Source organism: Eleutherodactylus coqui, chromosome 11, assembly GCF_035609145.1.
Source record: "Eleutherodactylus coqui strain aEleCoq1 chromosome 11, aEleCoq1.hap1, whole genome shotgun sequence".
NCBI classification, from domain to species: domain Eukaryota; kingdom Metazoa; phylum Chordata; class Amphibia; order Anura; family Eleutherodactylidae; genus Eleutherodactylus; species Eleutherodactylus coqui.
The window spans coordinates 129,159,717-129,180,640 of record NC_089847.1 but is presented as its reverse complement, the minus strand read 5'-3'; the positions used below and the strand labels follow the sequence as shown (position 1 = coordinate 129,180,640).

The window sequence follows — 20,924 nt, the reverse complement described above, 5'->3', positions numbered from 1 at the left end:
AGCCATAGTGGTGGTATGGGGTGGTGGGGGACCTGGACGGTCTTCAACTGAGAGGATGCCAGTATCAACACTTAGCTTTAGGACCCTTCCTTTAACATGTTCCCTGTTAGGTGAACTTACCTTTAGAGCAAATCTATGATGGACAAGGCCGCTTATGTGAACTAGCATATGGAATAGCCCACTAGCTGACCACATGGGTGAGAGGTTTAATATCGTTCCCATTACAAGTAATAAGAACTTGTCTCTTGTTCTAGATAAAACCCTGCGCGAACTACTGGATCGGATCCTTCAGAGCGGATATTTTGATAGCCCCCAGAATCACCAGAACGGGCTCTGTGAGGAGGAGGAAGCCCTAGCAGTGCCGCCTGCAGAAGAACAAGCGCCTGAGCTTGGTATTTTTGTCTGCCTGGTCTCTCCCACTTAAAGGGGTTGTACTACGATTGCAAGTTTTCCCCTATTTGCACCACTGAAAACAGGGGAGAGGGGGTGGGTGGGTCCTGTGTTCCCGTTTGTCATTATGGGGTACGGCTCCCTTCACCCATTGAAGGAATAGACTAAAGTTAATTGATTTCTATATTAGAACATTTGGATTATTTCCATCCCATAAGAGATCTATAGGATCTGTCAGCTTACAATCGGTGGGGGTCTGACCGCTAGAACTGAGAACGAAGGGTTTGCTGTACTGGTTGAGCACGAAATCTCCTACACTGTGGAATGCTGCTGTGCAACGAAAACCTAGAAGGCATTGCAGTGCTAGAGTCGGGATCAGTGAGGGTCTCACCGGTCGGACCTCCATAAACTGCTGGCGCACTACTAGGATAAGCCAGCACCATTTAAGTCTGCAACTTTACAAAATCGATGCCACAAAACTCTATGGGGCATCATTTACTCTTAGTAGACTTTGGTTTGAGTTTCACTCCTTCGCTTTAAGCTCCATGTTGCATCGTCCATTTACACTGCAGATGTTTCCCCGCAGAGGATCAGATTTCTTACGTTTTTCCGGTGCTGTAAAAAGTTGCAGGTTTTCAACCACTAACTCCATGCAGAGAATCCGCAGCGTTCCCACTATGTACGGGAGAGCAGCCATGTATTTAACAGGATTTCATCATTGATTTCTTTTTTTCTCTCTCGCTAGAACCTGAAGCTGTGGAGGAATATGCTGAGCCCACTGAAGTAGAGTCCACTGAGGTAAGGATTTAATGCATTCTCTCTGCTGCATCTTGGCCGGCCTTGTGCTGATGCAGGGAGCGCACTAAGCTGCACCCGACACCGTCAGCACTCGGGGCGAGGAGCTCTTTTTGCGTAGCAGCATATTGGGGGGAGGGGGGAGAATCGCACGACGGGCAAACTTAATGGCTTTTAGAGTACTACAGCAAATTCTATCTGCAGTCAATTATTTCCTTACACTTGTGGTAATTGGAAGGCTGTACTTTCTAGATCTGTAGGGGCTCGGTCACCATTGTACAGCTTCAATCTTACACATTTTTAGTGTGACTTGAGGAAGTAGACCTGTTTGCTCTACAAAATGACTAAATTAGTTCACATGCCACCATTGTGTAAGTGTTGCAGGTGGCCGTATGCCTCATATCCTGGAACATACGTCACAAACTATATATACACAGCTATAACCCTGGCTATAGCCATCTAGAAATAACCGTTTCGATAGAAGTTATGTAACCCATCAGTAAGGCACACCTAATGGAGAACGAACAGTCCTTGACAAATCGGTGCTTGCAGCTGGCCGCACGCAGTCTGTAAATTACCCAGCAGCTTTATGCGAATAGTAGACTTGTAAATCGTAAGCAAAATCCAAAAGCTCTCCAGGCTTGGTTATGGGAAAGCCTCAGTCCTCTAGGGGTTTGAGCCAGATTCTACTAGTCACCCATTGATCAGCGTCATGAGCTTGCAGGCCTATGCGGTCCCTATTGGTCACTGCATACGTCTGGCTTTTATCAAGGGTTGAGCTCACTTACAACACGATGCTGCCAAAGAATCTGCTATCCTGATTTAAACTTCAGTCTTGGGGTCTTAGTTGCAGATTCCCCCTGGCACGATGCAGTCAGTTATTGCTCAATGCAGCAGTCTTAGTTGCCGTCTCGCAGCACCTTGGCTCACAGCCCTAGCAACTGTGAGGTCTGCACGCTCGGCTCTGCTGCATCACTGGCTGCTGTGATTGCAACTACAAGCTGTTTCTAGGTCAGGTTGGGCTCCTAGTAACTTCTAGGACCTTTGTGGGGCAAGGGGCGGTGGGGGGGGGGGTTCTAACGTTATACCTTGGGTTCTCGTTGTTCCTATTTCCCCCTAGAGACTTATGTTCTTGCGTCTTACTTGTTTTTTGATCTGCCTATACAAACGGTCATTACAGTCTGTTCTATAATTGTGCTTTCTTCTCCTCCTGCAGTTTGTGAACAGACAGTTCATGGATAGCCAATTCAGTACTGAAAAGGAACAAGTGGATGATTGGACCGTAGAAACTGTTGAAGTAAGTGACCCTCGCGTGCCTCCAAGTGAAGAGTGGATCAGAACATGGAGAATGCAGAAAGCAGTTCTCTTTATATTTTGCATTTCTCCCTGTTACTAGAACAGTTGTCTGTCTTGGCACATTCCCACACATGCTCCTGCACCCCATGGCTACCCCTGGATTTACAGTTTGCCTTCTGAACCCTCAATTTAAAAGGGGTTTTGCTGCAATTACATGTTTGAGTAGGAGATGCTATTATAAAGGGATTCTGTCATCGGGTTCATACTGCTCAAGCCACGGGCAGGATGAACTCGGGTCAGAAGCCAGTTGCTTTTGTAGGTGGTGTTGTGTTCTGCTGGCCGGGCGTCAGCCATTCCTCTAGTCTTGTCTTTGAAGCAGCGCTTCTCCTCTGCTGTTCGAAAACAAGATCTCTTGGCTGGCATTAAATGATGCTTCGCCACAAGGAGTTTCTGTATGTTTGCTTCATGAATTCCTTGTGCATGTCCCTATCCTCGTCACTAATAAGCCAGTTGAGGTGGAGGGATCAAATTTTACCATAGTGGATGCAGATGAGGGACATCACTACATTCATATGGGAAACACTACAGGGCTGACGGCACGTTTGACCATCAGAGCGGCACGGCCAAGGGCTAGTTCACATCAGCATCGTCTTTTTTTTCTTTTTTTTTTTTTTAAGTCGGAAACCCAGATGAAAACTAAACCGGCCCCATTATAGTCAATGGGGGCTTTTCAGTGCCATCATAAGACAAATCTGTTCGGCCAGGGGGTTCCTTTTTTCCTGCTTGCTAAACTGATCTCCCGAGCCTGATGTGAATGATCCTTTAGATAGCTGGACAAACTGGGCATCAGCAATCGCTCCAGGAGGTTCCATCCTCATGATGAGAGATCTTTACAACAAGGCATAACTTTCACTCAGTGTTGATTGCTAAAACGCCTAAAATATTTTCTACGTAATTGTGGCAGAACCCCTTTAAATCTGTGTTGCGAGGTCTTGGTGACACCTGAATGAATGTCCTCAGGGCAGTCGCTCGCTCCACTCCCATGTTTTACACCTTGTTAAGATGCCTTGTCTGGGTGATTTGCTTAATTTCTTCAGTTAATAGAATTCTTTTTTTTTTTTTATATAAAGGTCGTGAACTCACTCCAGCAACAGCAGGCGGCATCCCCTCCAAACCCTGAGCCCCTCCAGCTAAACGCTATCCCTCAAGTTCAACCTGATCCCATTGTCCGAAGGCAGAGGGTTCAAGATCTGATGGCCCAAATGCAAGGTCCATACAATTTCATGCAGGTTAGTTGGGACATGTGCGTTTTGTGTCCCGTATGAAACCAGTTATGAGACGCTAACATCAGTACTATATTCATAGGACTCAATGTTGGACTTTGACAACCAACCTATTGACCCAGCTATTGTGTCCGCACAACCCATGAATCCAGCTCAGAGCTTGGATCTGCCACAGCTAGTTTGTCAGCCGGGTAAGAAGTTGTATTTATTGAACTCCTGTTGTAAGGAAATGTGCTGAAGTAAGTGAAGTGTGGCGTGCAATTGACCTTTTTTCCTTTACACTAGTTCACTCTGAGCCCAGGCTGTCGCAATCCAGCCAAGGTCCAGATAGCACACAGGTGAGTCTGGCTTGTTTTATAAGACCTGATAGGAGTCTAAAGTATCATCTTCTCCCACAGTTTGATTTATAAATGCCCGCAATGCATTGTTTACCGTATGTCTGTTTGCACTAGATACACACAAATTGGCTCTAGTCTATCTACATTGCCCACTAAATCAAATTTTTTTTTTTTTTCGTCCAAGAGTCCCACTGTCAGATTCAACCAATCCAAAGGGCCGCAATAAAACTATTCTGGAATTGCCATCTGAGATATTTGATGCATATAGAAAGTATATGCCTTAGATGTCTGATAGATGGGAGTCCTAGAAGTGGAACTTGCTTATGGGAGAATGGGGTTGTCTGTCTTCTTAAAAGAATCAGACCTGCATGCAGATGGCTTTATCTGTTGTAGTTCCTGAGATGCTGAAACAACCAAGTGTGTGTGATGTTTAAAAGGGTCTTATTGAAGGAAAAGTTCAACTATTTTTTTTATTTTTTCCCCACAATAACAATCTGTCATATAACTCTTAGCAACGTCTTTCTAGCTAGTACAATAATGCCCAATGCCCACGGTACGCGCTGATTCGGCGTGCGGAAACCGCCCACGGCCATGGGACACTTCTTACCTCTCCAGATCCAGCGTGGGTCTCCTCCGTGCTGGCCATATCTTCTTTCTTCAACACGGTGGATGCGTACCCCGCACATGTGCAGTGCTTCCTCTACCCCCAAATCTGCTCTCCCGCGGTACGTCCGCAGTGTCCGCTGCGGATGGGACAGTTTCCATTGACTTCAATGGAAGCCGTCCGTGTGGGATCCGCAAGAAAATGGCGCATGCTGCAAATTGTTTTTTGGGGGGAAGGCAGGGGACGACACCACATGGTCCACAAGTCAAATCCGCATCATTTAAATGCATTTGCAGGCACCCATGCATCCCTATGGGCAACCTGATTTACGGATCATCCGTGCCGGTGTCCTGCGTGGATTACGCAAATAAAATCTGTCCACTGCCATTGGGCCTAACAGCTTCATTTTATATTAGTTTTACAATACAAAACCGGTCGTCTCTTTTGATAATTATCTCCGGGCATATTCCAGATGGGATACAAGGTAACAGTAGAAAGAGAATATTTAAGGAAGACAGGATCATACTAGTTCCTAATTTTGGAAGGATAAGGGAGCAGCCAAGTGTTCTACTACTCCCATAAACTACAATGAAGATAGCCGCACATACATAAGCCTCTTTCCACCTCATTTGGTCCTCATTTGGAGTGTCACACAGGAGTAAGGGGAGCCCTCCGGTCTACTGATGAGGGTCTTGGAGATATACACTTGATGCATACTTGCCCATGTCTGCTTACACCCTACGTGCTGCTACTCTCCGAGATGGAAGATGCATGTGAGCAACCTCCAGCCAGAGATGAGCGTGTCTGACCCGATGGTTGGCCGCAGACTGGCATTGTGAACTGCAGTTGTGCACCCCAGCACTAGATCTTCACAAGCACACAGATCCAGCGGGTCTCATCACTACCAATACAATCCGCACGTCTAAATACATATTTTGAAGTGGAAGCCATCTTTAATTCTTCGTCAAAACCTGCACATTAGGCATGCAGATTTTGGCCTGGAATTCTGCACTGGATGGCAGATTCCTGCAGATCAATTCCACGCATGTGAAGTGTCCCTAAGGAGAATGAAAAACTGCCAATTAACATTTACAACAGGAAGATCCATTTTTTTTTTTTTTTTTTAAACTGATTTTTAAATGTCTGCTTTATTTCTTTTGTAGGTTCCAATGGTTTCTTCCACTAGTGAAAGCTATGCCGGTTCTGCACAGATGTACCAAACGTCTCATCCCACAGAACAGAGGTCCCAAAAAGATGCTATGGAACAAATTCAGGTAGCATACCATCTTTCTAGATCAGCCAAAAGCCCTTCCATTCTTCCCCTTAATGATCATTATCTAAATTTTATTTTACTCTATTATTTTTTTTGCAGGCATCTCTAAACTTAAGTACAGATCCAACACAGACCTCCTCGTCACTTCCTGCTGCTTCCCAACCTCAGGTGTTTCAGACTGGGTCCAACAAGCCACTCCATAGCAGTGGTATCAATGTGAATGCTGCTCCATTCCAGTCCATGCAGACTGTAAGTTTACCAAGAATTAAAAGTAACTACACTTTTTAAAACATTTTGACATGTCAGAGCAACACATCAAAAGTTTGCATCGTTGGGGGTCAAGGTGTGGAGACCCCTGCTGATTGCTCAGTTAAAGGGAATCTGTCACCTACTTCATCGTATGAGCTGAAAATAGGTGACCGGTGGAGTCCAAGCATGTACGGTTATACTTCCCTATCAATCTCCCGGTGTCTGCGCTGAAAACCGGCTATGTGTGCATTGAGCAGTGCTAAGTAGCCCGTCCATGCCAATTTTTGAGTGGGCAGACTACTTTGCAGCACCACTCAGTGCTTTCAGGGCTGACACCGGGGGAACGATAGAAGGCAAGTATAAAACTTGCATCCCTGGACTTCACAGGTCATCTACTTTCAGCCTATAAACTTGGCTAATAGAGTTAAAAGTAGGTGACCGATTCCCTTTTAAGGGGGTGAAGTGTTTGCCCGAGCAATGTGCAGCTTCAGCTCGATTTGCTGCCTGTCAGCTCAGTCTTCAGCTGCTGAGAGCAACTGACAGACAGTGAAGACAGCCAAAGGGGCGCTGCAGCCCCTTCATTTCAAGAATCAGTGGGGGTCTCGGCACCTGGAGCTCTTTGATTGAAACTGTCTGAACTAGCTATCACTTATGTTTCTAGACTTCTGTGATGGTAGCTACCAAAACTCTTATGTGTCTTTCTCGGTTAGGTATTTAATATGAATGCACCTGTCCCTCCTGTGAATGATGCAGAAACTCTGAAACAGAACCAGTACCAAGCCGGCTACAGTCAATCTTTTCCTGGCCAGCCTCATCAAGTGGAACAATCTGAACTTCAACAAGAGCAGCTACAAACAGGTAACAGCTCAAGCAAACTTGCTGCAAATCACAAGCACTGTTCATGAGGACTGGACAGAGAATCCTTCTGTCATGGAAGTTTAAAGGCTATGGAAACCTTTTGTGCATGAAAAATCCACACTCCCAGCTGAAAAAATGATGCACTTGTTTTTTCTGCATGGAGGTTTTCCACCTTGTGCATTTAAAAAGCCTCATACTTGGTTAGCAGGCTCTTCTGCATCCAAGTTTCTGGCTGGGGTGAGCTCCCATCACTGATCAGCTGGTCTCATGAACCCACACAAACTCAGCACTCCCTCCCCCTTTTCAGAGGCTGTGTAGCATAACCACTCCCACTCAATACTACACAGCTATCTGTCTCCTCTGAGTAGCTGCTGGTTCCCTGCACTTTCCTTTTCTTTTTCTTAAGGGTCAGCAGCTCTTCCACCATCTCCCAGCACTTTTAAACAGCCCTCTGTAATAGTTTCTTCTGCGTGTTCCCAACACGGGTGCAGGCTGGGGGAGAAGCTGAGAAACCACCTATTGATGTGCCAATATTTCATTCCTCCTGTCTGCAGTGATCTGGAAACCAACACAAGCATATAAGAATCAAAGCAATCGGACTTTATGAAAACCAGTTCCCAAAAACGCATTGATTTAAAGGGTCCAACGGTGTACATGGCCTTTAGAAATATGTTCACCCATTCCAGACGTTCCACAGCAGAATCGGCTGCAGACAGTTTGCAGCATTCTACAGTAACATCAATGTGGATGGGATTTCTAAAACTCCAATCCTGAGGCTGTGGAAAAAAATAGCAAATGTGTAAATTAAATAGTTAACCTACTGCTGTTTTTTTTTTTTTCTTTTCATCCGGCCTTCCAAAAGCCGTAACATTTTAATTTTTCCATTGATGTGGCTGTATGGCGGCTTTGGTTTTGTATAATGTACGGAAAAACCTTTGAAAAATGTTTAAATGGGGAGAAATGAAGAATAAAATGCAACTATGTTTGGTGGGTTCAGTTTTTAGTGTTCAGTGCAGTAAAAATGATGTGAACTTTGTTTTATGGTTTGGTACTACTATAGTGATGCCAAACGTACACATGTTTTGTTTTTTCTTTTAAACAAACTGTTTAAATCACCAAGTTGTAACTTTTTTTTTTCCTCCTCCATCGATTTGAGTTGTGTAAGGGTTTTTTTTTTTTTTTTTTTTTTTTTTTGCAGAATGAGCTGTACTTATCATCATATTGGGGTGCATACATGTTTTTTTGGGAAATGTGTTTGGGAAATGGTGTTTTTTGTTTCTTTGTAACTTTTTGTTTTTATTTTAACTTTTGTTATATACTTTTAAACTTTTTAAATCCTTTGATTGCTTGTACTATTTACTGCAATACTGAAGTAACGCAGTATATATCTATTTCTGATGTTACCTTTCAGGCCCTGAAGGGCTTCTGTGTGGCACCCCTGTAAGCCTTCAGTAGGCTCTGAGCTGGCATGCTAGCCCATTGGCATACTTCAATCATGCTGCGGGGGGTGCTGGTGGGGCATGAGGGAGGGCAATGTAGGCTGTGGATCTTCACTCTAGATTTCCTCCTTTTCAAATAAGGGATAAAACCCACAGCGGATCTGACACATTTGAACGTAACGCATTTCTGCACATTGTTCTTCTGGTTGATTGAACTCGTACCTATAAATTTGAGGTCGCCTATAAAACTGGCATTGCTTTTCTGCTTGTTTTAGTGGTAAACCCATACCATGCAGCATCGGACCAGTCTCACCAAGCTTCTGCTGGGCATCAGCAGGCACAACAGCAAAATGCCGGATTTCCTCGCAACAGCCAGCCCTTCTATAATAACCGAGGAATGCCCCGTGGTGGACAGCGAGGCAGCAGGGGCTTGATGAATGGCTACAGAGGGCCATCGAACGGCTTCAGAGGTATGTATTGTGAAGCACTGTGGTCATTTTTAGCTTATTGATCCTAAAACAGAACTGTACATTGCATTGGTTTGTGTAACCCGTTTCTATAGGGTCCTCTGTCCTGAATTGGTTTGGTTTTAAGGATGTATGTTCTGAGTTGCCCTGAGTCCATACAGGCAGAACTCTTCCGGCATTGATTTTGCTGCACCCTGTTGAAGGGGTGAAGATCCAGGGCAGTTCACGCTCGCTTTTTCATTGTTCGTCGATCAGGTTTTGAAAACCCCGTCCACAAGTACTGCACTGGAATTTGTGGGTTTGCGTTGCAAAATCCAAACCAGTGATTGAGTTAACCCTTTAGTGTCCTAAGCTTCCTTGGGGAAAAAGTTCCCCTCTTCCGTAGTACAGGTCGACTCGTCAATGCACTGTCAAGAAGTAGAAGCCTACTTGTCACTCCTTTCGTTGCTCCAGCTTGAGACCTTTTGCAGTCATGGCAGTTCACTCAGGACCGCAAAACGCCCATGTTCGCAACCGCACCATTTCTTGGCGTCCCTGAACTCGGGCAACCAAGTCTTCCTTGGCAAGTCCCCTTTGGCATGAATGGTGGTCCCCACCCCAATCATCCAGGGTGGAGGGTTGTGTCCGGATATTGAGGGACGTGTGGTTCGCTCACATTCAAGATCCCTAGGTGTACAAGATCCTCTTTGGAATAGGTAATAGCTTTTCACTTCACCCACCCCCAGACTGCTTCACTACCATCCGATCAGACTCTCCAGTAGCTGTTTGAGCCATTCAGTATTTACTCGACCATGTATCCTCATCTTGGTTCCTTCTCACAAATGGTTTACCGGATTTTACTCCAACCTGTTTGTTCATAAAAAGGACAGATCGCTTTGACCGTTTTTGTATGGAATCCATCCGAGTGGTGACGGCTTCTACAGGTCGACTTGAATGTCTATCTACACCCTCCAGTTCGCCAGTCCCATCTGCGCTTTCTTTGGTTTGCAAATCCATTTTCAATTTGTCTCCTTGTCATTCAGCCTAGCAACAAACAGCTCCCCGAGTGTTCACCAAAATCCTTCATTCCCCTGCAATCCATTACCTACAAGACCCACTGATCAAAGCTCTGTCCCTCAGGGCAAACTAGTATATCCGGAAGATGGCGCTGAACTCTCTTGGGTGTTTAGGGGGATAATCCAATCTTCAGCAAGCTCAATCTTGACCCCCATGACGCCATCCCACCTTTCTCGGCCTAGTCTTCGACACTGTTCAGGCAAAAGTACAGCTTCCGAGGGAAAAGCTTGCTCTTCTCCAGAAACTATTCCGCTCTCTGCAGTCGTGCATGCCTATTTCCATCTGCCAGGGCATGCGGGTGCAGGGGTTTATGATGGCTGCATTTTGAAGCCGTCCCATACATGCAATTCCACACTCCATCTTAGCCAGCTGGAATACCTTGCAAGTGTCTCTGGATCCAGCCTTGATCCTACTTCAGTTGATCAGTCATTGCTTCCTTTTGGTGGCTGACCTTACCCAACTTCTCTCAGGCGAGGTCCTTTATCCCCCCCCCCTTTTACTGGAAAGTGATAACCAAGACGCAAGTCTCTTGGGGTGGGGGTGGGGGTTGCAGCTTAACAGTGCAGGGACAATGGTCCAACTCAGAATTGTCCCTCTACATCAACATACTGGAACTCGGAGCCAACAGTCTGTCTGTGAGTGAGTGGTCCCAAATCATGACCGGTCATCCAATCAGTGTCCAGATTGACAACGCAACAACGTCACGTACATAAACCACAAAGGCAGCATAAGAAGCGCAGCGGTGATGCAGGAGGCTGCCGAAATTCTTCGCTGAGTGGATGCACACGGCTCAGCCATTCACATTCTGAGAGTGGAAAATTGAATGGCGGACCCCCTTAGCAGGGAAACAGTAGACCCAGGGGTGTGGGCTCTAAACAAACAGGCTCAATAATCAGCTCCTGCTCTTTGTGACATGAACTCGTGAGCCGCAAGCATTGGCAGTGGAGTTCTTAGCGACCCCAAGGAACCAGTTCTCGTTCCTGTACGCCTTTCCACCTATTCCTATGCTAACATGGCTCCTTTAGCCAAAATGGAGGGCATCCCAACGATCCTCCTAGCACCAGAGTGGCCACGTCGTCCTTGGCACACCAAACTCCTTCCCCCTATTATTTGAGACGCCCTGGCCTCTGCCGCTCAGACAAGATCTCCTGTGGCAGGGCCAAGCTCTTCACCCACAATTTGCCTATGCTACATTTGGTGCGTGGCTGTTGAATCTGCAGTGTTAAACTCAGGGATTCGCAAACCCAGTTGTCGAAGTATGCTTGGGGCCAGGAAACCATCTTCCTCTTGCTGCTCGCTCATCTGAAGGACTTCCACATCCTGTGGTAGAAGCATCACCTTTAACACATGCAGTTTTTGGTCTCCAGAATTTTGTCCTTCCTCCAATCAGGAATGGATATTGGCTTGAGCCTCTGTTCTCTGAAAGGTCAAGTCTCCGGCCTACCAGTCCTTTTCCAACGCCATTTGGCTTCCAAATCTGCTTTACTTTCAGTGGTACGTGCTTCCACCTCCAGTCATCACCTTGAGACCTCTATTTGGTCTTGGATGCGTTTACTATTTTATACCTTCCAGCCAATGTGTGACGTTTCCCTTCGTTTATCTTGGAAGGGCGTTTTCTTGGTAGCCATCACCTCCATCGGCCACCTCTCCGACCTTGCTGTGCTGTTGTGCAGATCTCCCTTTATGGTACTTCATCAGGACAGGGGTTCCTCTGCCATGTTCCACTCTTCCGAGACAGTCTCGTCCTTCCACCTTAACGTGGACCTAATGCTGCTCTCCTGGCTGGAGGCTTCACACCCTACAGAACGTCGTCCCACGCACTACGGATTAATCTTTCCGCGTTCTTCCGCCATTCAGATTCTTTGTACCTCATCTCTGGCGGCCTCCAAATCCACAGTCTCGTGGAGATATATTATTTTACCAAGTCCCATACCTTTTTTTTACTTCTATTGATGGAGCTCTGTGAGGGCTCGTTTCTGTATGACGAACCCAGAAAACTGTCTCAAAGTACAAAGTCTGAAGGAGTCCTCCATGTTTGGTCCTCCTGTTAATGTGTTGTAGACTTGCGCTAATCTTGCTTCTTCTCTGCTCGCAGGAGGTTATGATGGTTACCGCCCTGCCTTCTCCAACACTCCAAACAGCGGTTACTCACAGCCACAGTTCAGCGCTCCCCGAGATTACACCAACAACTATCAACGGGTAAGTGCTTGAGGGTCGTATGCAACGTCTTTCAGAAAACGGCGGGCAAAGTCGTTAATCTGCGACTAGGTGCATGATTTGTCTTTGATAATTAAAGGCAACCTCTCACGTCCCCTTAATGCCATAAACGAAGCTATGGTGCTGTTACGGGATGTGACAGGGAGCCGGGTGATGCATTTTATGTTCGCCTGCTCCCGTGATGCAGCAGTGTCCTCTGAATACCGGTGGCACACAGAAATCTGACACGCTTCAGAGTCCTGTGCACACGCTCTCCCATAGACCTGTACAGCTGAGTTACATGGAGGCCTTTGTCATTCTTCCAGCTGCCATGACAACCCGTCTATACCTTGCGATCGCACTGTGGAGTGCCAATGTGTGACAGGAGACCCTTCCTAACACCCGGTCATCTGCTTACATGCTGCAGTTGCTTTTGATTGTGGCATGTAAGGGGTTAAACTGCCAGGATCTGAGCTACTGGCGGTTAGAGCAGTAGTCGGCCAGGGCACCGCCTTTAAACCGGCCCAGTAGTGACCGCTGTAAAAAGCCACCACTCCCAGCATGTCATGGCGACCTGCAGCAGCTGCATCATGGGAGTTGTAGTTTTTACAACACCTAACGAGCCATCGGTTGGAGATCAGGGCCGTATGGGATCAAAGTCCTGGGAATTCTGCAATTTCGCTACGGCTCAGATGACCAAAGGCAGTCATGGCACATTAACCTAATACTTGGTGCAGAGCTGGAAGGCAGTGATGAGGTTTCTAAAGCCTATTAACGCTTTCCAATCCAATTTTGGATTCAGGGTTTCCTAGGGGGCTTTCTCTTTCTGCCATTATACAATGGTGCCATCTGCTGGCTAGAGGCAGTACTGCGGTATGTGACATGCTGGAGAGGCCCCCGGACAACAGAGCGGCCAGTAATATACAGTAAGAATACCCTGCCGGACGTCTTCCAACATTGGAGCTGTACAGCCTTCAATCAGAATGTCTTTAGACGTCAGACAGTGGATTGGAAAGGGTTAATGCCGGAGTATTCTTGGGTGAAACGTGCCGTTTTATGTTCTGTCACCTCCAACAACCCAATCTAACTGACCCCGCTGTAATCTTTGTATCCTCAGGATGGCTATCAACAGAACTTTAAGCGTGGCACTGGACAAGGAGGTCCTCGGGGCGCCCCTCGAGGTAATTCTCAAGCGATCCACTCCTAAGTACAGCTTCCAGGCGTCATGGTTCCAAGCCTGAGGAGCAGAAGGAATATTTTCCCCCCTACAATAACATGCCTAGATAACGTCGGCCACAACAAGTCCCCACAGCATCTAGTCTAGTAATTCTTTAAAACTCGCTTGGGTGCTGAGCGAGATATTCCGCTTTTATTTTTATTTTTTTTTTCTTCTTTGTATAGGATCCGTTGAAATCCGCTCAGCATCAAGTTAGCTCTCTGTTTAAAAACTTTGCCTTTTTGCTAGAGTGACTTGGCATATTTTTTTTTGTTTGTTTTTTACAACAAGCTCTCCTGAAAACTTGAAGTTTTAACTTAATTTTTTTTTTCTCTTTTAAACTTTACATTTTAATTTTTTCCCAACCAAGATGGGGCCGTGTACATGCCGTTTTTTTATTTTAACTTTTGCAAGTAAAAACTAAATAAAATTGTTTTTACCCCTGCTATTAAAATTCCCCAAAAAACTCAAAACTTGTGAATTGTTGCTTGAGTTTCAAATAAAGTTGTGTTAACGTCAACTGCAGAGTTCTTTGTGGTCTGTTTCTTCAGCTCTGCCGTTGCGCACTACGTGCTCCGTGGGTCCCTTTTTTTTTTTTTTCTACAGGATACTTGTACACATTCAACAACTGTCGGGCGACCGGGCGTTCATCCGGTAGCTCTTCTCCCCAGCCACCCCATACACATGAATGTTTGGTTTGACTAAGGCAAGTCGCAGTCAGGCAGCTCTGGCGGTGGCTTATCTCTTTGGGGACAAGCGGGTGTTGAAATTCAGTGTCTCCAATCCTTCCGCCGACCTCCTCTGTCAGACAAAAGTTAAGCCGCCCTCATACAAGTTAGTCCTCTGACTCCGTCAACTAAACTCTAATGTATATGGGGGGAGGGGGGGGGTCTCTGGTTCTAGATGCTTACATCAGTAAAACTCTTAGAACAAAGTTTGCTTTCTGTCACCATGTTCTGAGACCCATAACCTTTTTCATTTTTTCCTTTGGTCTGCATGAAGGCTCTGTGTTTGCGGTGTGAGCTGTAGTTTATTAGTAGCATTTTGGGGAACGCATGTCCTCTTTGACCACTTTCTTCAGCTTTTTGGGGAACTGGGATACCATGAAAATGGCCGTTCTGGCATCCTATATTTTATTTAATTTTTGTATTGAAATTTTTTTTACTAAAAATACAATTATTTAAAAAAAATGCTAGTTAAATAAACAAAAGGAGGTCCGTTTCCATTGCCGAATATACATTTGCCATAAACGTATTCATTGCAAGACAAACCTCCAATTCTTGCAGTCTCAGGGGGAGAGGACTATCTATACATCTCTAGTTCAGGCTGTTTGGCACGAGAGTATCTCTACACCCGGACCCGACTCGGTCCACACATCTGTATTACCTCCATCGCACAACCCCGGCCCTATATTTTATTTTTTGGTCTTCGCCGTGTGGGATGATAATTATGATTTATAGTCTGATAAAAAAATAAGAGCCCCACATATTTGGCATTTTTAATGGTGTAATTGGAGTCTCTTTAAACCATTTAAAAAAAAAATTTTTTTTTTCTTTCTTGGGAGGACTTGTACTATAATACTGCAATACTTCAATATTGCAGTATATAGCGATTTTTGATGTTGCCTATGGCAGGCTTTGATAGGTAGTTATTCATGGCAGCTCTGAGAGCCTTCAGTTGATGCCATGCTAGCTCATCGGCACCTCTCAATTGTGCTGCGGAGAATGTCGATAAGGTGTAGGAAGGGTTTCCTCCATCATGCTGACTGTCTTTTAGGGTGCCGCAGTCAAAGCTGACAGCACATCTAAACAGCAATAATCAGTGGTTTCAGACCCCTTCAATGATCAGAGCGGACAGCCACAGGGTTTGGAGCAGACGCTGCTCCATACTCACTTCACGGGTGCCTGGTGTAACTTCCCATTAGGGGGCTGAGGTGTTAAGCCGTGGCGTGTGTGTGTGTGTGTGTGTGTGTGTGTGTGTGTTCATCTATGTGAATGATCTCTTCTGATTGCCGGCCATTGCACTGATGAATGCATTGTAGCTTTGTATGGAGAGCGTTTGAAATATCCTGAAACGTGCTGCTACTTACAGCAGTCGCTTGTATCTTTCGGTAGTACTGACTAGTTTTCAACGACTTGACCAACTGGATATCTAGAGTTGCAAACCCAACACTTGAGTGCCTTTTTTGTTTCCTTGCCCGTAGGTGAGGGTTTCCCCTATTTGGTACATGTGTAAGAGCCAAAATCTGGATAGATGCAGGTTAACTTCAGTTCTTTTAGGCTTTCTTTTCGTTTTGCAGGTCGCGGAGGGCCCCCAAGACCTAGCAGAGGGATGCCACAAATGACCAGTCAGCAAGTCAATTAACCCGTTTGGAAGGAGGCCTTGCACACCAGCTGGTGTCCTTTTACAAGAAGTTACCTTTTCTTGCTTTTTTTTAATCTCCTTTCCTCCTGTTTCTTGCAAGGAAAACTTTTAATAAGGTGACTGTTTTATTGTTGCCTGGTTTAAAATGAGACTCCGTTGGTCAGCTTTCTATTAACTGGATATGCAAACAATCTTGAATCCATATGCTGCATGATCTCCTGTACTTCATTGAAGGGCCAGGGACGTCTTAATGCTCTCCAACTCTGAAGGACACATTCTCATCCTAATATCTAAGCCTTTGGTAATGTAACCACTTCGGGTCAGCACATGGTGGAGGTCATTGGTGTCCTTTAATCTGTCAATGGTCCATTCATCATGTGCGGTGGAGAACATGAGGCCCAATGTAGGACCCCCCCTAAGTGTTACGGTTAGGACTATCATTCAGTCATCCACTCTGTCCAGGCAGGTAGAGACCTTGTCCATCTGTTGACTTATCGGGGTTTTCGTAACTCTTTTTTTTTTTTTTCACTTTCCAAGTTTTTTTTGGGCAGTACAAGAATGTCGGGGACTTTGGGTTTTGTTTTGGGTTTCCTTTTGGAGTTACTAATGCAGGGAGCTTGTGCTCCACGTTGTAAGGCTCAGATGGGCATCAGCTCAAATGTACCATTTGTGGTGCATCTTTCCTTGTGAAGGAGAGCAGGTAGCCTGGCAAATGATGGATCTGTCGTTTTTTGAAGGAAGGCAAATAAAGACCAAGTTTATAAAAAGTTGGTTGGGCGTTGTAGAGTGAAGCTGGATGAGTGGAAGGTGTGCGTGTTAAGACCTTTTCGGGATGGGATGCCGTATAAATGCTGGGATGAAGCAAGATTCAGCATCTGGCTTGCAACAATTGTCAATTTTGGAGTCTTGGTTGCATCATGGGCATTTTGCAAAAATTTACTGCTTGTACAGTTGTGGCCCAAACTTTTGAGACTGATACATTTTGGTTTTTACAGAGTTTGCTGCTTCAGTTTTTGCAGTGACAATGTGTTCACTCTGGATTGCAGCTTATTGCAATTCATTTGATCACTTCCCACAAGTCACTTCTTGCCATGAAAATTTAACTTAATCACAAAAAAAACCCACTGAATTTCAGTCCTGCCACAAAATGACCTCTTAACGACATTTCAGTAGACTGGTTGTTTTTAAAAGGGAGATGGAGCTTTAACTCCTTGTCTTCGTTGACCATGGTTTCCTCCAAGGAACCACATGCTGTCATCAATGCTTTGCTTTAAAAGGGTCTTTACAAGCAAGTGCCACAACCAGACCAGACCTTGGAGTGAGAGCAGCTGCAAAGAAGCTTGTTGTCCCAGTGGAGCTGCTGCTCCTCTCCGAGGAATTAGATGCTGTTCTACACAAGGGTAAGTGGCAGTTGTCAAGTTCGTGACGCCAGTCCAGGCTTGTGCCGGACAAAATAATACAGAATGAGGGGGGAAAAAAGAAAGCTTTTCTTTCCCCTGAAGTGTAGTGTAGTACTTCAGTGCAGATGTTAAATGGTGGGAAGGGACTCCAGGAGGCAGAGTTAAAGGTGAAAACATAGAACAGTTTATTTCTTCACAACATCAGGCTTCAGCTTTCTTAGTGCAATTCAGAGCCAGTTTACTTTTTAGGTATATTATTCCTTAAAGGGGTTGTCCCGCGCCGAAACGGGTTATTTTTTTTTTTTTTTTTTAACCCCCCCCCCCTTTGTACATTACAAAGTGCATTAATATGGCCATACAGAAGTGTATAGACCCACTTGCTGCCGCGGGACAACCCCTTTAAGCTATTCATAGTACCATTAGAACACATGGAGGCATGAACTGCAGACTTTCTAACAGTAATTTAAGCATGGGATTCCTTTCTGTCGTCTGATTTGACCTCCTGCTTCTCCTTATTTCCTGTTCTTTAGTTCCTTTTTGTATAAAGTTTCATTTATAGTTGATTAGTTACTTTAGGTCCTTGCTGAGTCTTCTCTTCTGATTATCTTTTAATGCATTAGTTACTCTAGATTTCTTTCCTGATCTCTAGCTCGTACTCACTACCAATTTTACTTTGATTCCTTCTCTCCTGTAGGCATTATACCACTTTGGGGTACTCGCACTTTATCTCCTTCCCACTGCGCTGGTCAGTCTCTTTTCCTCCTACCCTGGAACTCTGTCTAACTTTTCTCTTCTCTTGCATTCAGATGACTCCTCTCTCCTAATTCCTCCCCTCTCTTTTTATACCAGGCTCTACTACTAACCAACCCGTACAAAGGATCTTTCTTCCAATCACAGGCTGCCTAACTCCTCGCTACCTGACTCATTCTTTTAGCTTAGGGTGGACACCTACTTGCAGTTTTCTTGCGTGGTTTTTTTTAAAAATGCGATCGTCAATGGGACTTTCTAATGTTAAAAACGCATTGCGCAATAATCACAAAGCACAAATTTGCAATGCGATTTTAATAGAGTTGAGCGAACTTACTCTGCCAAGCTTGATGCTCGTTCGAGTATTAGCATACTGAGAGAGACTCTCATTTACAATCCTGTTAAAAAAAAATGCAGCGATTATCGCGTGAAAAAAGCAAGTGCATGTCCACCCTTAGGCTGAGGTTTTTGAGAGCCAAGTGTGGTTGACCAACAATAAATTTAAAGTGACCTCTACATTAACCACCAGAGTCCACAGTCTATTCTGGAGTGTACAACTCCTGTACACTACACCAGGATATTGCAGCTTGTAAGATTGTTGATTCAGGTTCAGCTTATCGGAACATAAAAAACTTGAAGCGGTTTAACTGCTGTGAAGAAAGTTTCTGGGCGCCCGAGAAAGTCCAGCAAGCGCCAACACCACCTCCTAAAGAGGACTCCGCTATGGGATCAGGGCAGAGAATGGCAGCAGGCAGGTGCAAGGACATCTGTCTGTATGCCCAGTGAGGCGACGGGCCCGGAGCCCCTCCAGATCTTGATCCCATTGAGCCCCTTTGGTCAATCCTCAAAAAGAGGGTGAAAAAAAACTACAAAAAATTGTGATCAACTCCAAGGAGTGATGAGGAAGAATGGGCGGCCATCAGTCAGGATTTGACCCAGAAGCTGATCTCCAGCCTGCCAGGGCGAAGTGCAGAAGTATTTAAAAAAAAAAAATAAGTCAACACTGTTAATATTGCGTAAAAGATTAAAAACGTACGAAATGCTTCTAATTTGTATATCAGTAACCATGGAAACATCTGAACTAACAACTCTGAAACAGCAAATGTGTAAACCAAAATTTTTGCCCCCTTCCAAACTTTTGGCCATGGTCGTACTGTAGCAGCCGCCATAGTATGGGTGGACTTTGGCTTCTTGTCACAAAATAATCAAGTTGTGTTACAAGCCACCAGACATTGTTTCTTCTGGTCCTTGGCGAGCGGGCAGGTACTTTGCATCATGAAGACGACTCCAGGGCATACGGATACAGCTGAGGAGTTCTTGCACTCGTCGGGAGCCTCTAGGATCCACAGTCAGATACTCCGTAGGAGCAAGCAGCTCGATTTCTGGCGGAGTCAAGCCATCTGAGGGAAGGCTATGCAATACCACATCTGTCCAGCTACGGCGGGGGACTGGTCGTGGCATTAATTGGCAAGATCAACTGGGAGCCAGAGCTGGGGCTGATCCCCTCAGATGTGACATTTTGAAAGGAGCTATCCCCTTAAAGGACTCCTCCGGTCCTGGATAATCACAGATGGCTGCACGGCTTCTCTGACTACCCGATCCACACTATGTATTAGTATCTCTCAAGGCGCTATACTCTACTTTGATTGGCAGTACTGCTCATGTGGGCTCATACTAATACACATCAGGTGCTCAGAGAAGCAGTGTGGCCATCTTTGTCACGACCGGAGGGTCACTTTAAGTTACGCCGGTTTCACATTTGCGTCCAAACATCCAGCCGGAGGAACGTCACAGATATGGCTCAAAATACTGGAAGAAAACTGGTGATCTATCCAATGTGAGCGATACATAAATACAGGGTCAAAGAGTCAAAAAGAATGGCGCAAAAATAAAGCGGGTTTCTTTATACATGAGCTGATGTACAAGCGCCAGAATGAGAGGAAAAGATAGAACTTGTCACGTGTTTAAAGCCCCTTCCAGATGTTTGAGGGTCCCGACCCGAACTCTTCAGTATCATTCGCACATATGATGCTGAGTTTGGGCCTGTAGATCCGCGATCAGGTCCGGATACACTTCACAAGCCCGTGGGTGAATCAGAGGGTGAAAAGACTGTGTGGTTACCCCCTTAAAGGGCCACTCCTGCGAAGACACATTTTTCCACCCTTGCCCCCCCCCCCCCCTCCCCTCACTTGATTGCTGGTCACTCTGGAGGTCTCCTCTGTGTATTCCAGCCACTTCCATGCAGTGCAGCCCCCTATCTGACACTTAGGCCGAATGCACATGGCAGGTCCGGAATCCGGCAGTTGGTGACCTTCGCCGGCGGCCGTGCGGACCTGTCTTCTTCCGGCTCCTCTGTACTGCGGATTGTCCGCACGGCTCGCCGTCAGACATGTGCAGTACAGATTTTTCCAGAAAACTCCTGCTTTTCCCACGCAATCTGCAGCCCGACCGCAACGTCATTGACCTCAATAGAAGCCGTCCATGCAGGAACCGCAAGAAAATGTAGAATGCTGTGATTTTTCAGCCGCGAGTGATAACCGCAATTGGTTTCCGCTCGTGTGCATGAAGAATCATTTTTCCATAGCAGCTATGGAGGGTTATTGCTGCGGAACTCAGAGGCGGACACCAGCTCCAGGCTCTGCAGCAAGAATCGTCCCGTGTGCGTGCGGCCTGAGGCGCCATCCTGTGTGGTGGAGCTTAGCTCCACCCTATCCCACGCAAATAGTGGTGTGGGGGTGGGGCTCATCCCAATAGCTCCCGCCCCATCCCCTTGCAGAGAGAGGCAGCATATATCAGCCAGGCCTGAAAACCCAACCGATATACACCCATCTGAATGTGCCCTCAGCCTGCTGGTTGTTACGCCCCACGGGCGTTGTGTATTACACAGTGGATATATGTGACTCAAATCCGTATATTCTCTGTATAGTTCAGCTTTTTTGTACTCGTAAATGCG

The 20,924-nt window shown here is 45.8% G+C and overlaps 1 protein-coding gene across 1 annotated transcript in view; it reads left to right on the top strand.

Annotated features, from left to right (window-relative positions):
• The window catches only part of CAPRIN1 (cell cycle associated protein 1), a 33,291-nt gene extending 16,696 nt beyond the window's left edge, over nt 1-16,595 (top strand). The window contains exons 7-19 of the mRNA XM_066583517.1: nt 255-392; nt 1,136-1,188; nt 2,402-2,482; nt 3,612-3,770; nt 3,847-3,955; nt 4,050-4,102; nt 5,870-5,980; nt 6,079-6,228; nt 6,939-7,086; nt 8,801-8,995; nt 12,144-12,247; nt 13,362-13,425; nt 15,760-16,595. Of these exons, the coding sequence (XP_066439614.1) occupies nt 255-392; nt 1,136-1,188; nt 2,402-2,482; nt 3,612-3,770; nt 3,847-3,955; nt 4,050-4,102; nt 5,870-5,980; nt 6,079-6,228; nt 6,939-7,086; nt 8,801-8,995; nt 12,144-12,247; nt 13,362-13,425; nt 15,760-15,824 (1,430 nt within the window). The 3' untranslated portion in view covers nt 15,825-16,595. The remainder of the gene's footprint in view (nt 1-254; nt 393-1,135; nt 1,189-2,401; nt 2,483-3,611; nt 3,771-3,846; nt 3,956-4,049; nt 4,103-5,869; nt 5,981-6,078; nt 6,229-6,938; nt 7,087-8,800; nt 8,996-12,143; nt 12,248-13,361; nt 13,426-15,759) is intronic.
• Nucleotides 16,596-20,924: the final 4,329 nt, after the last annotated feature.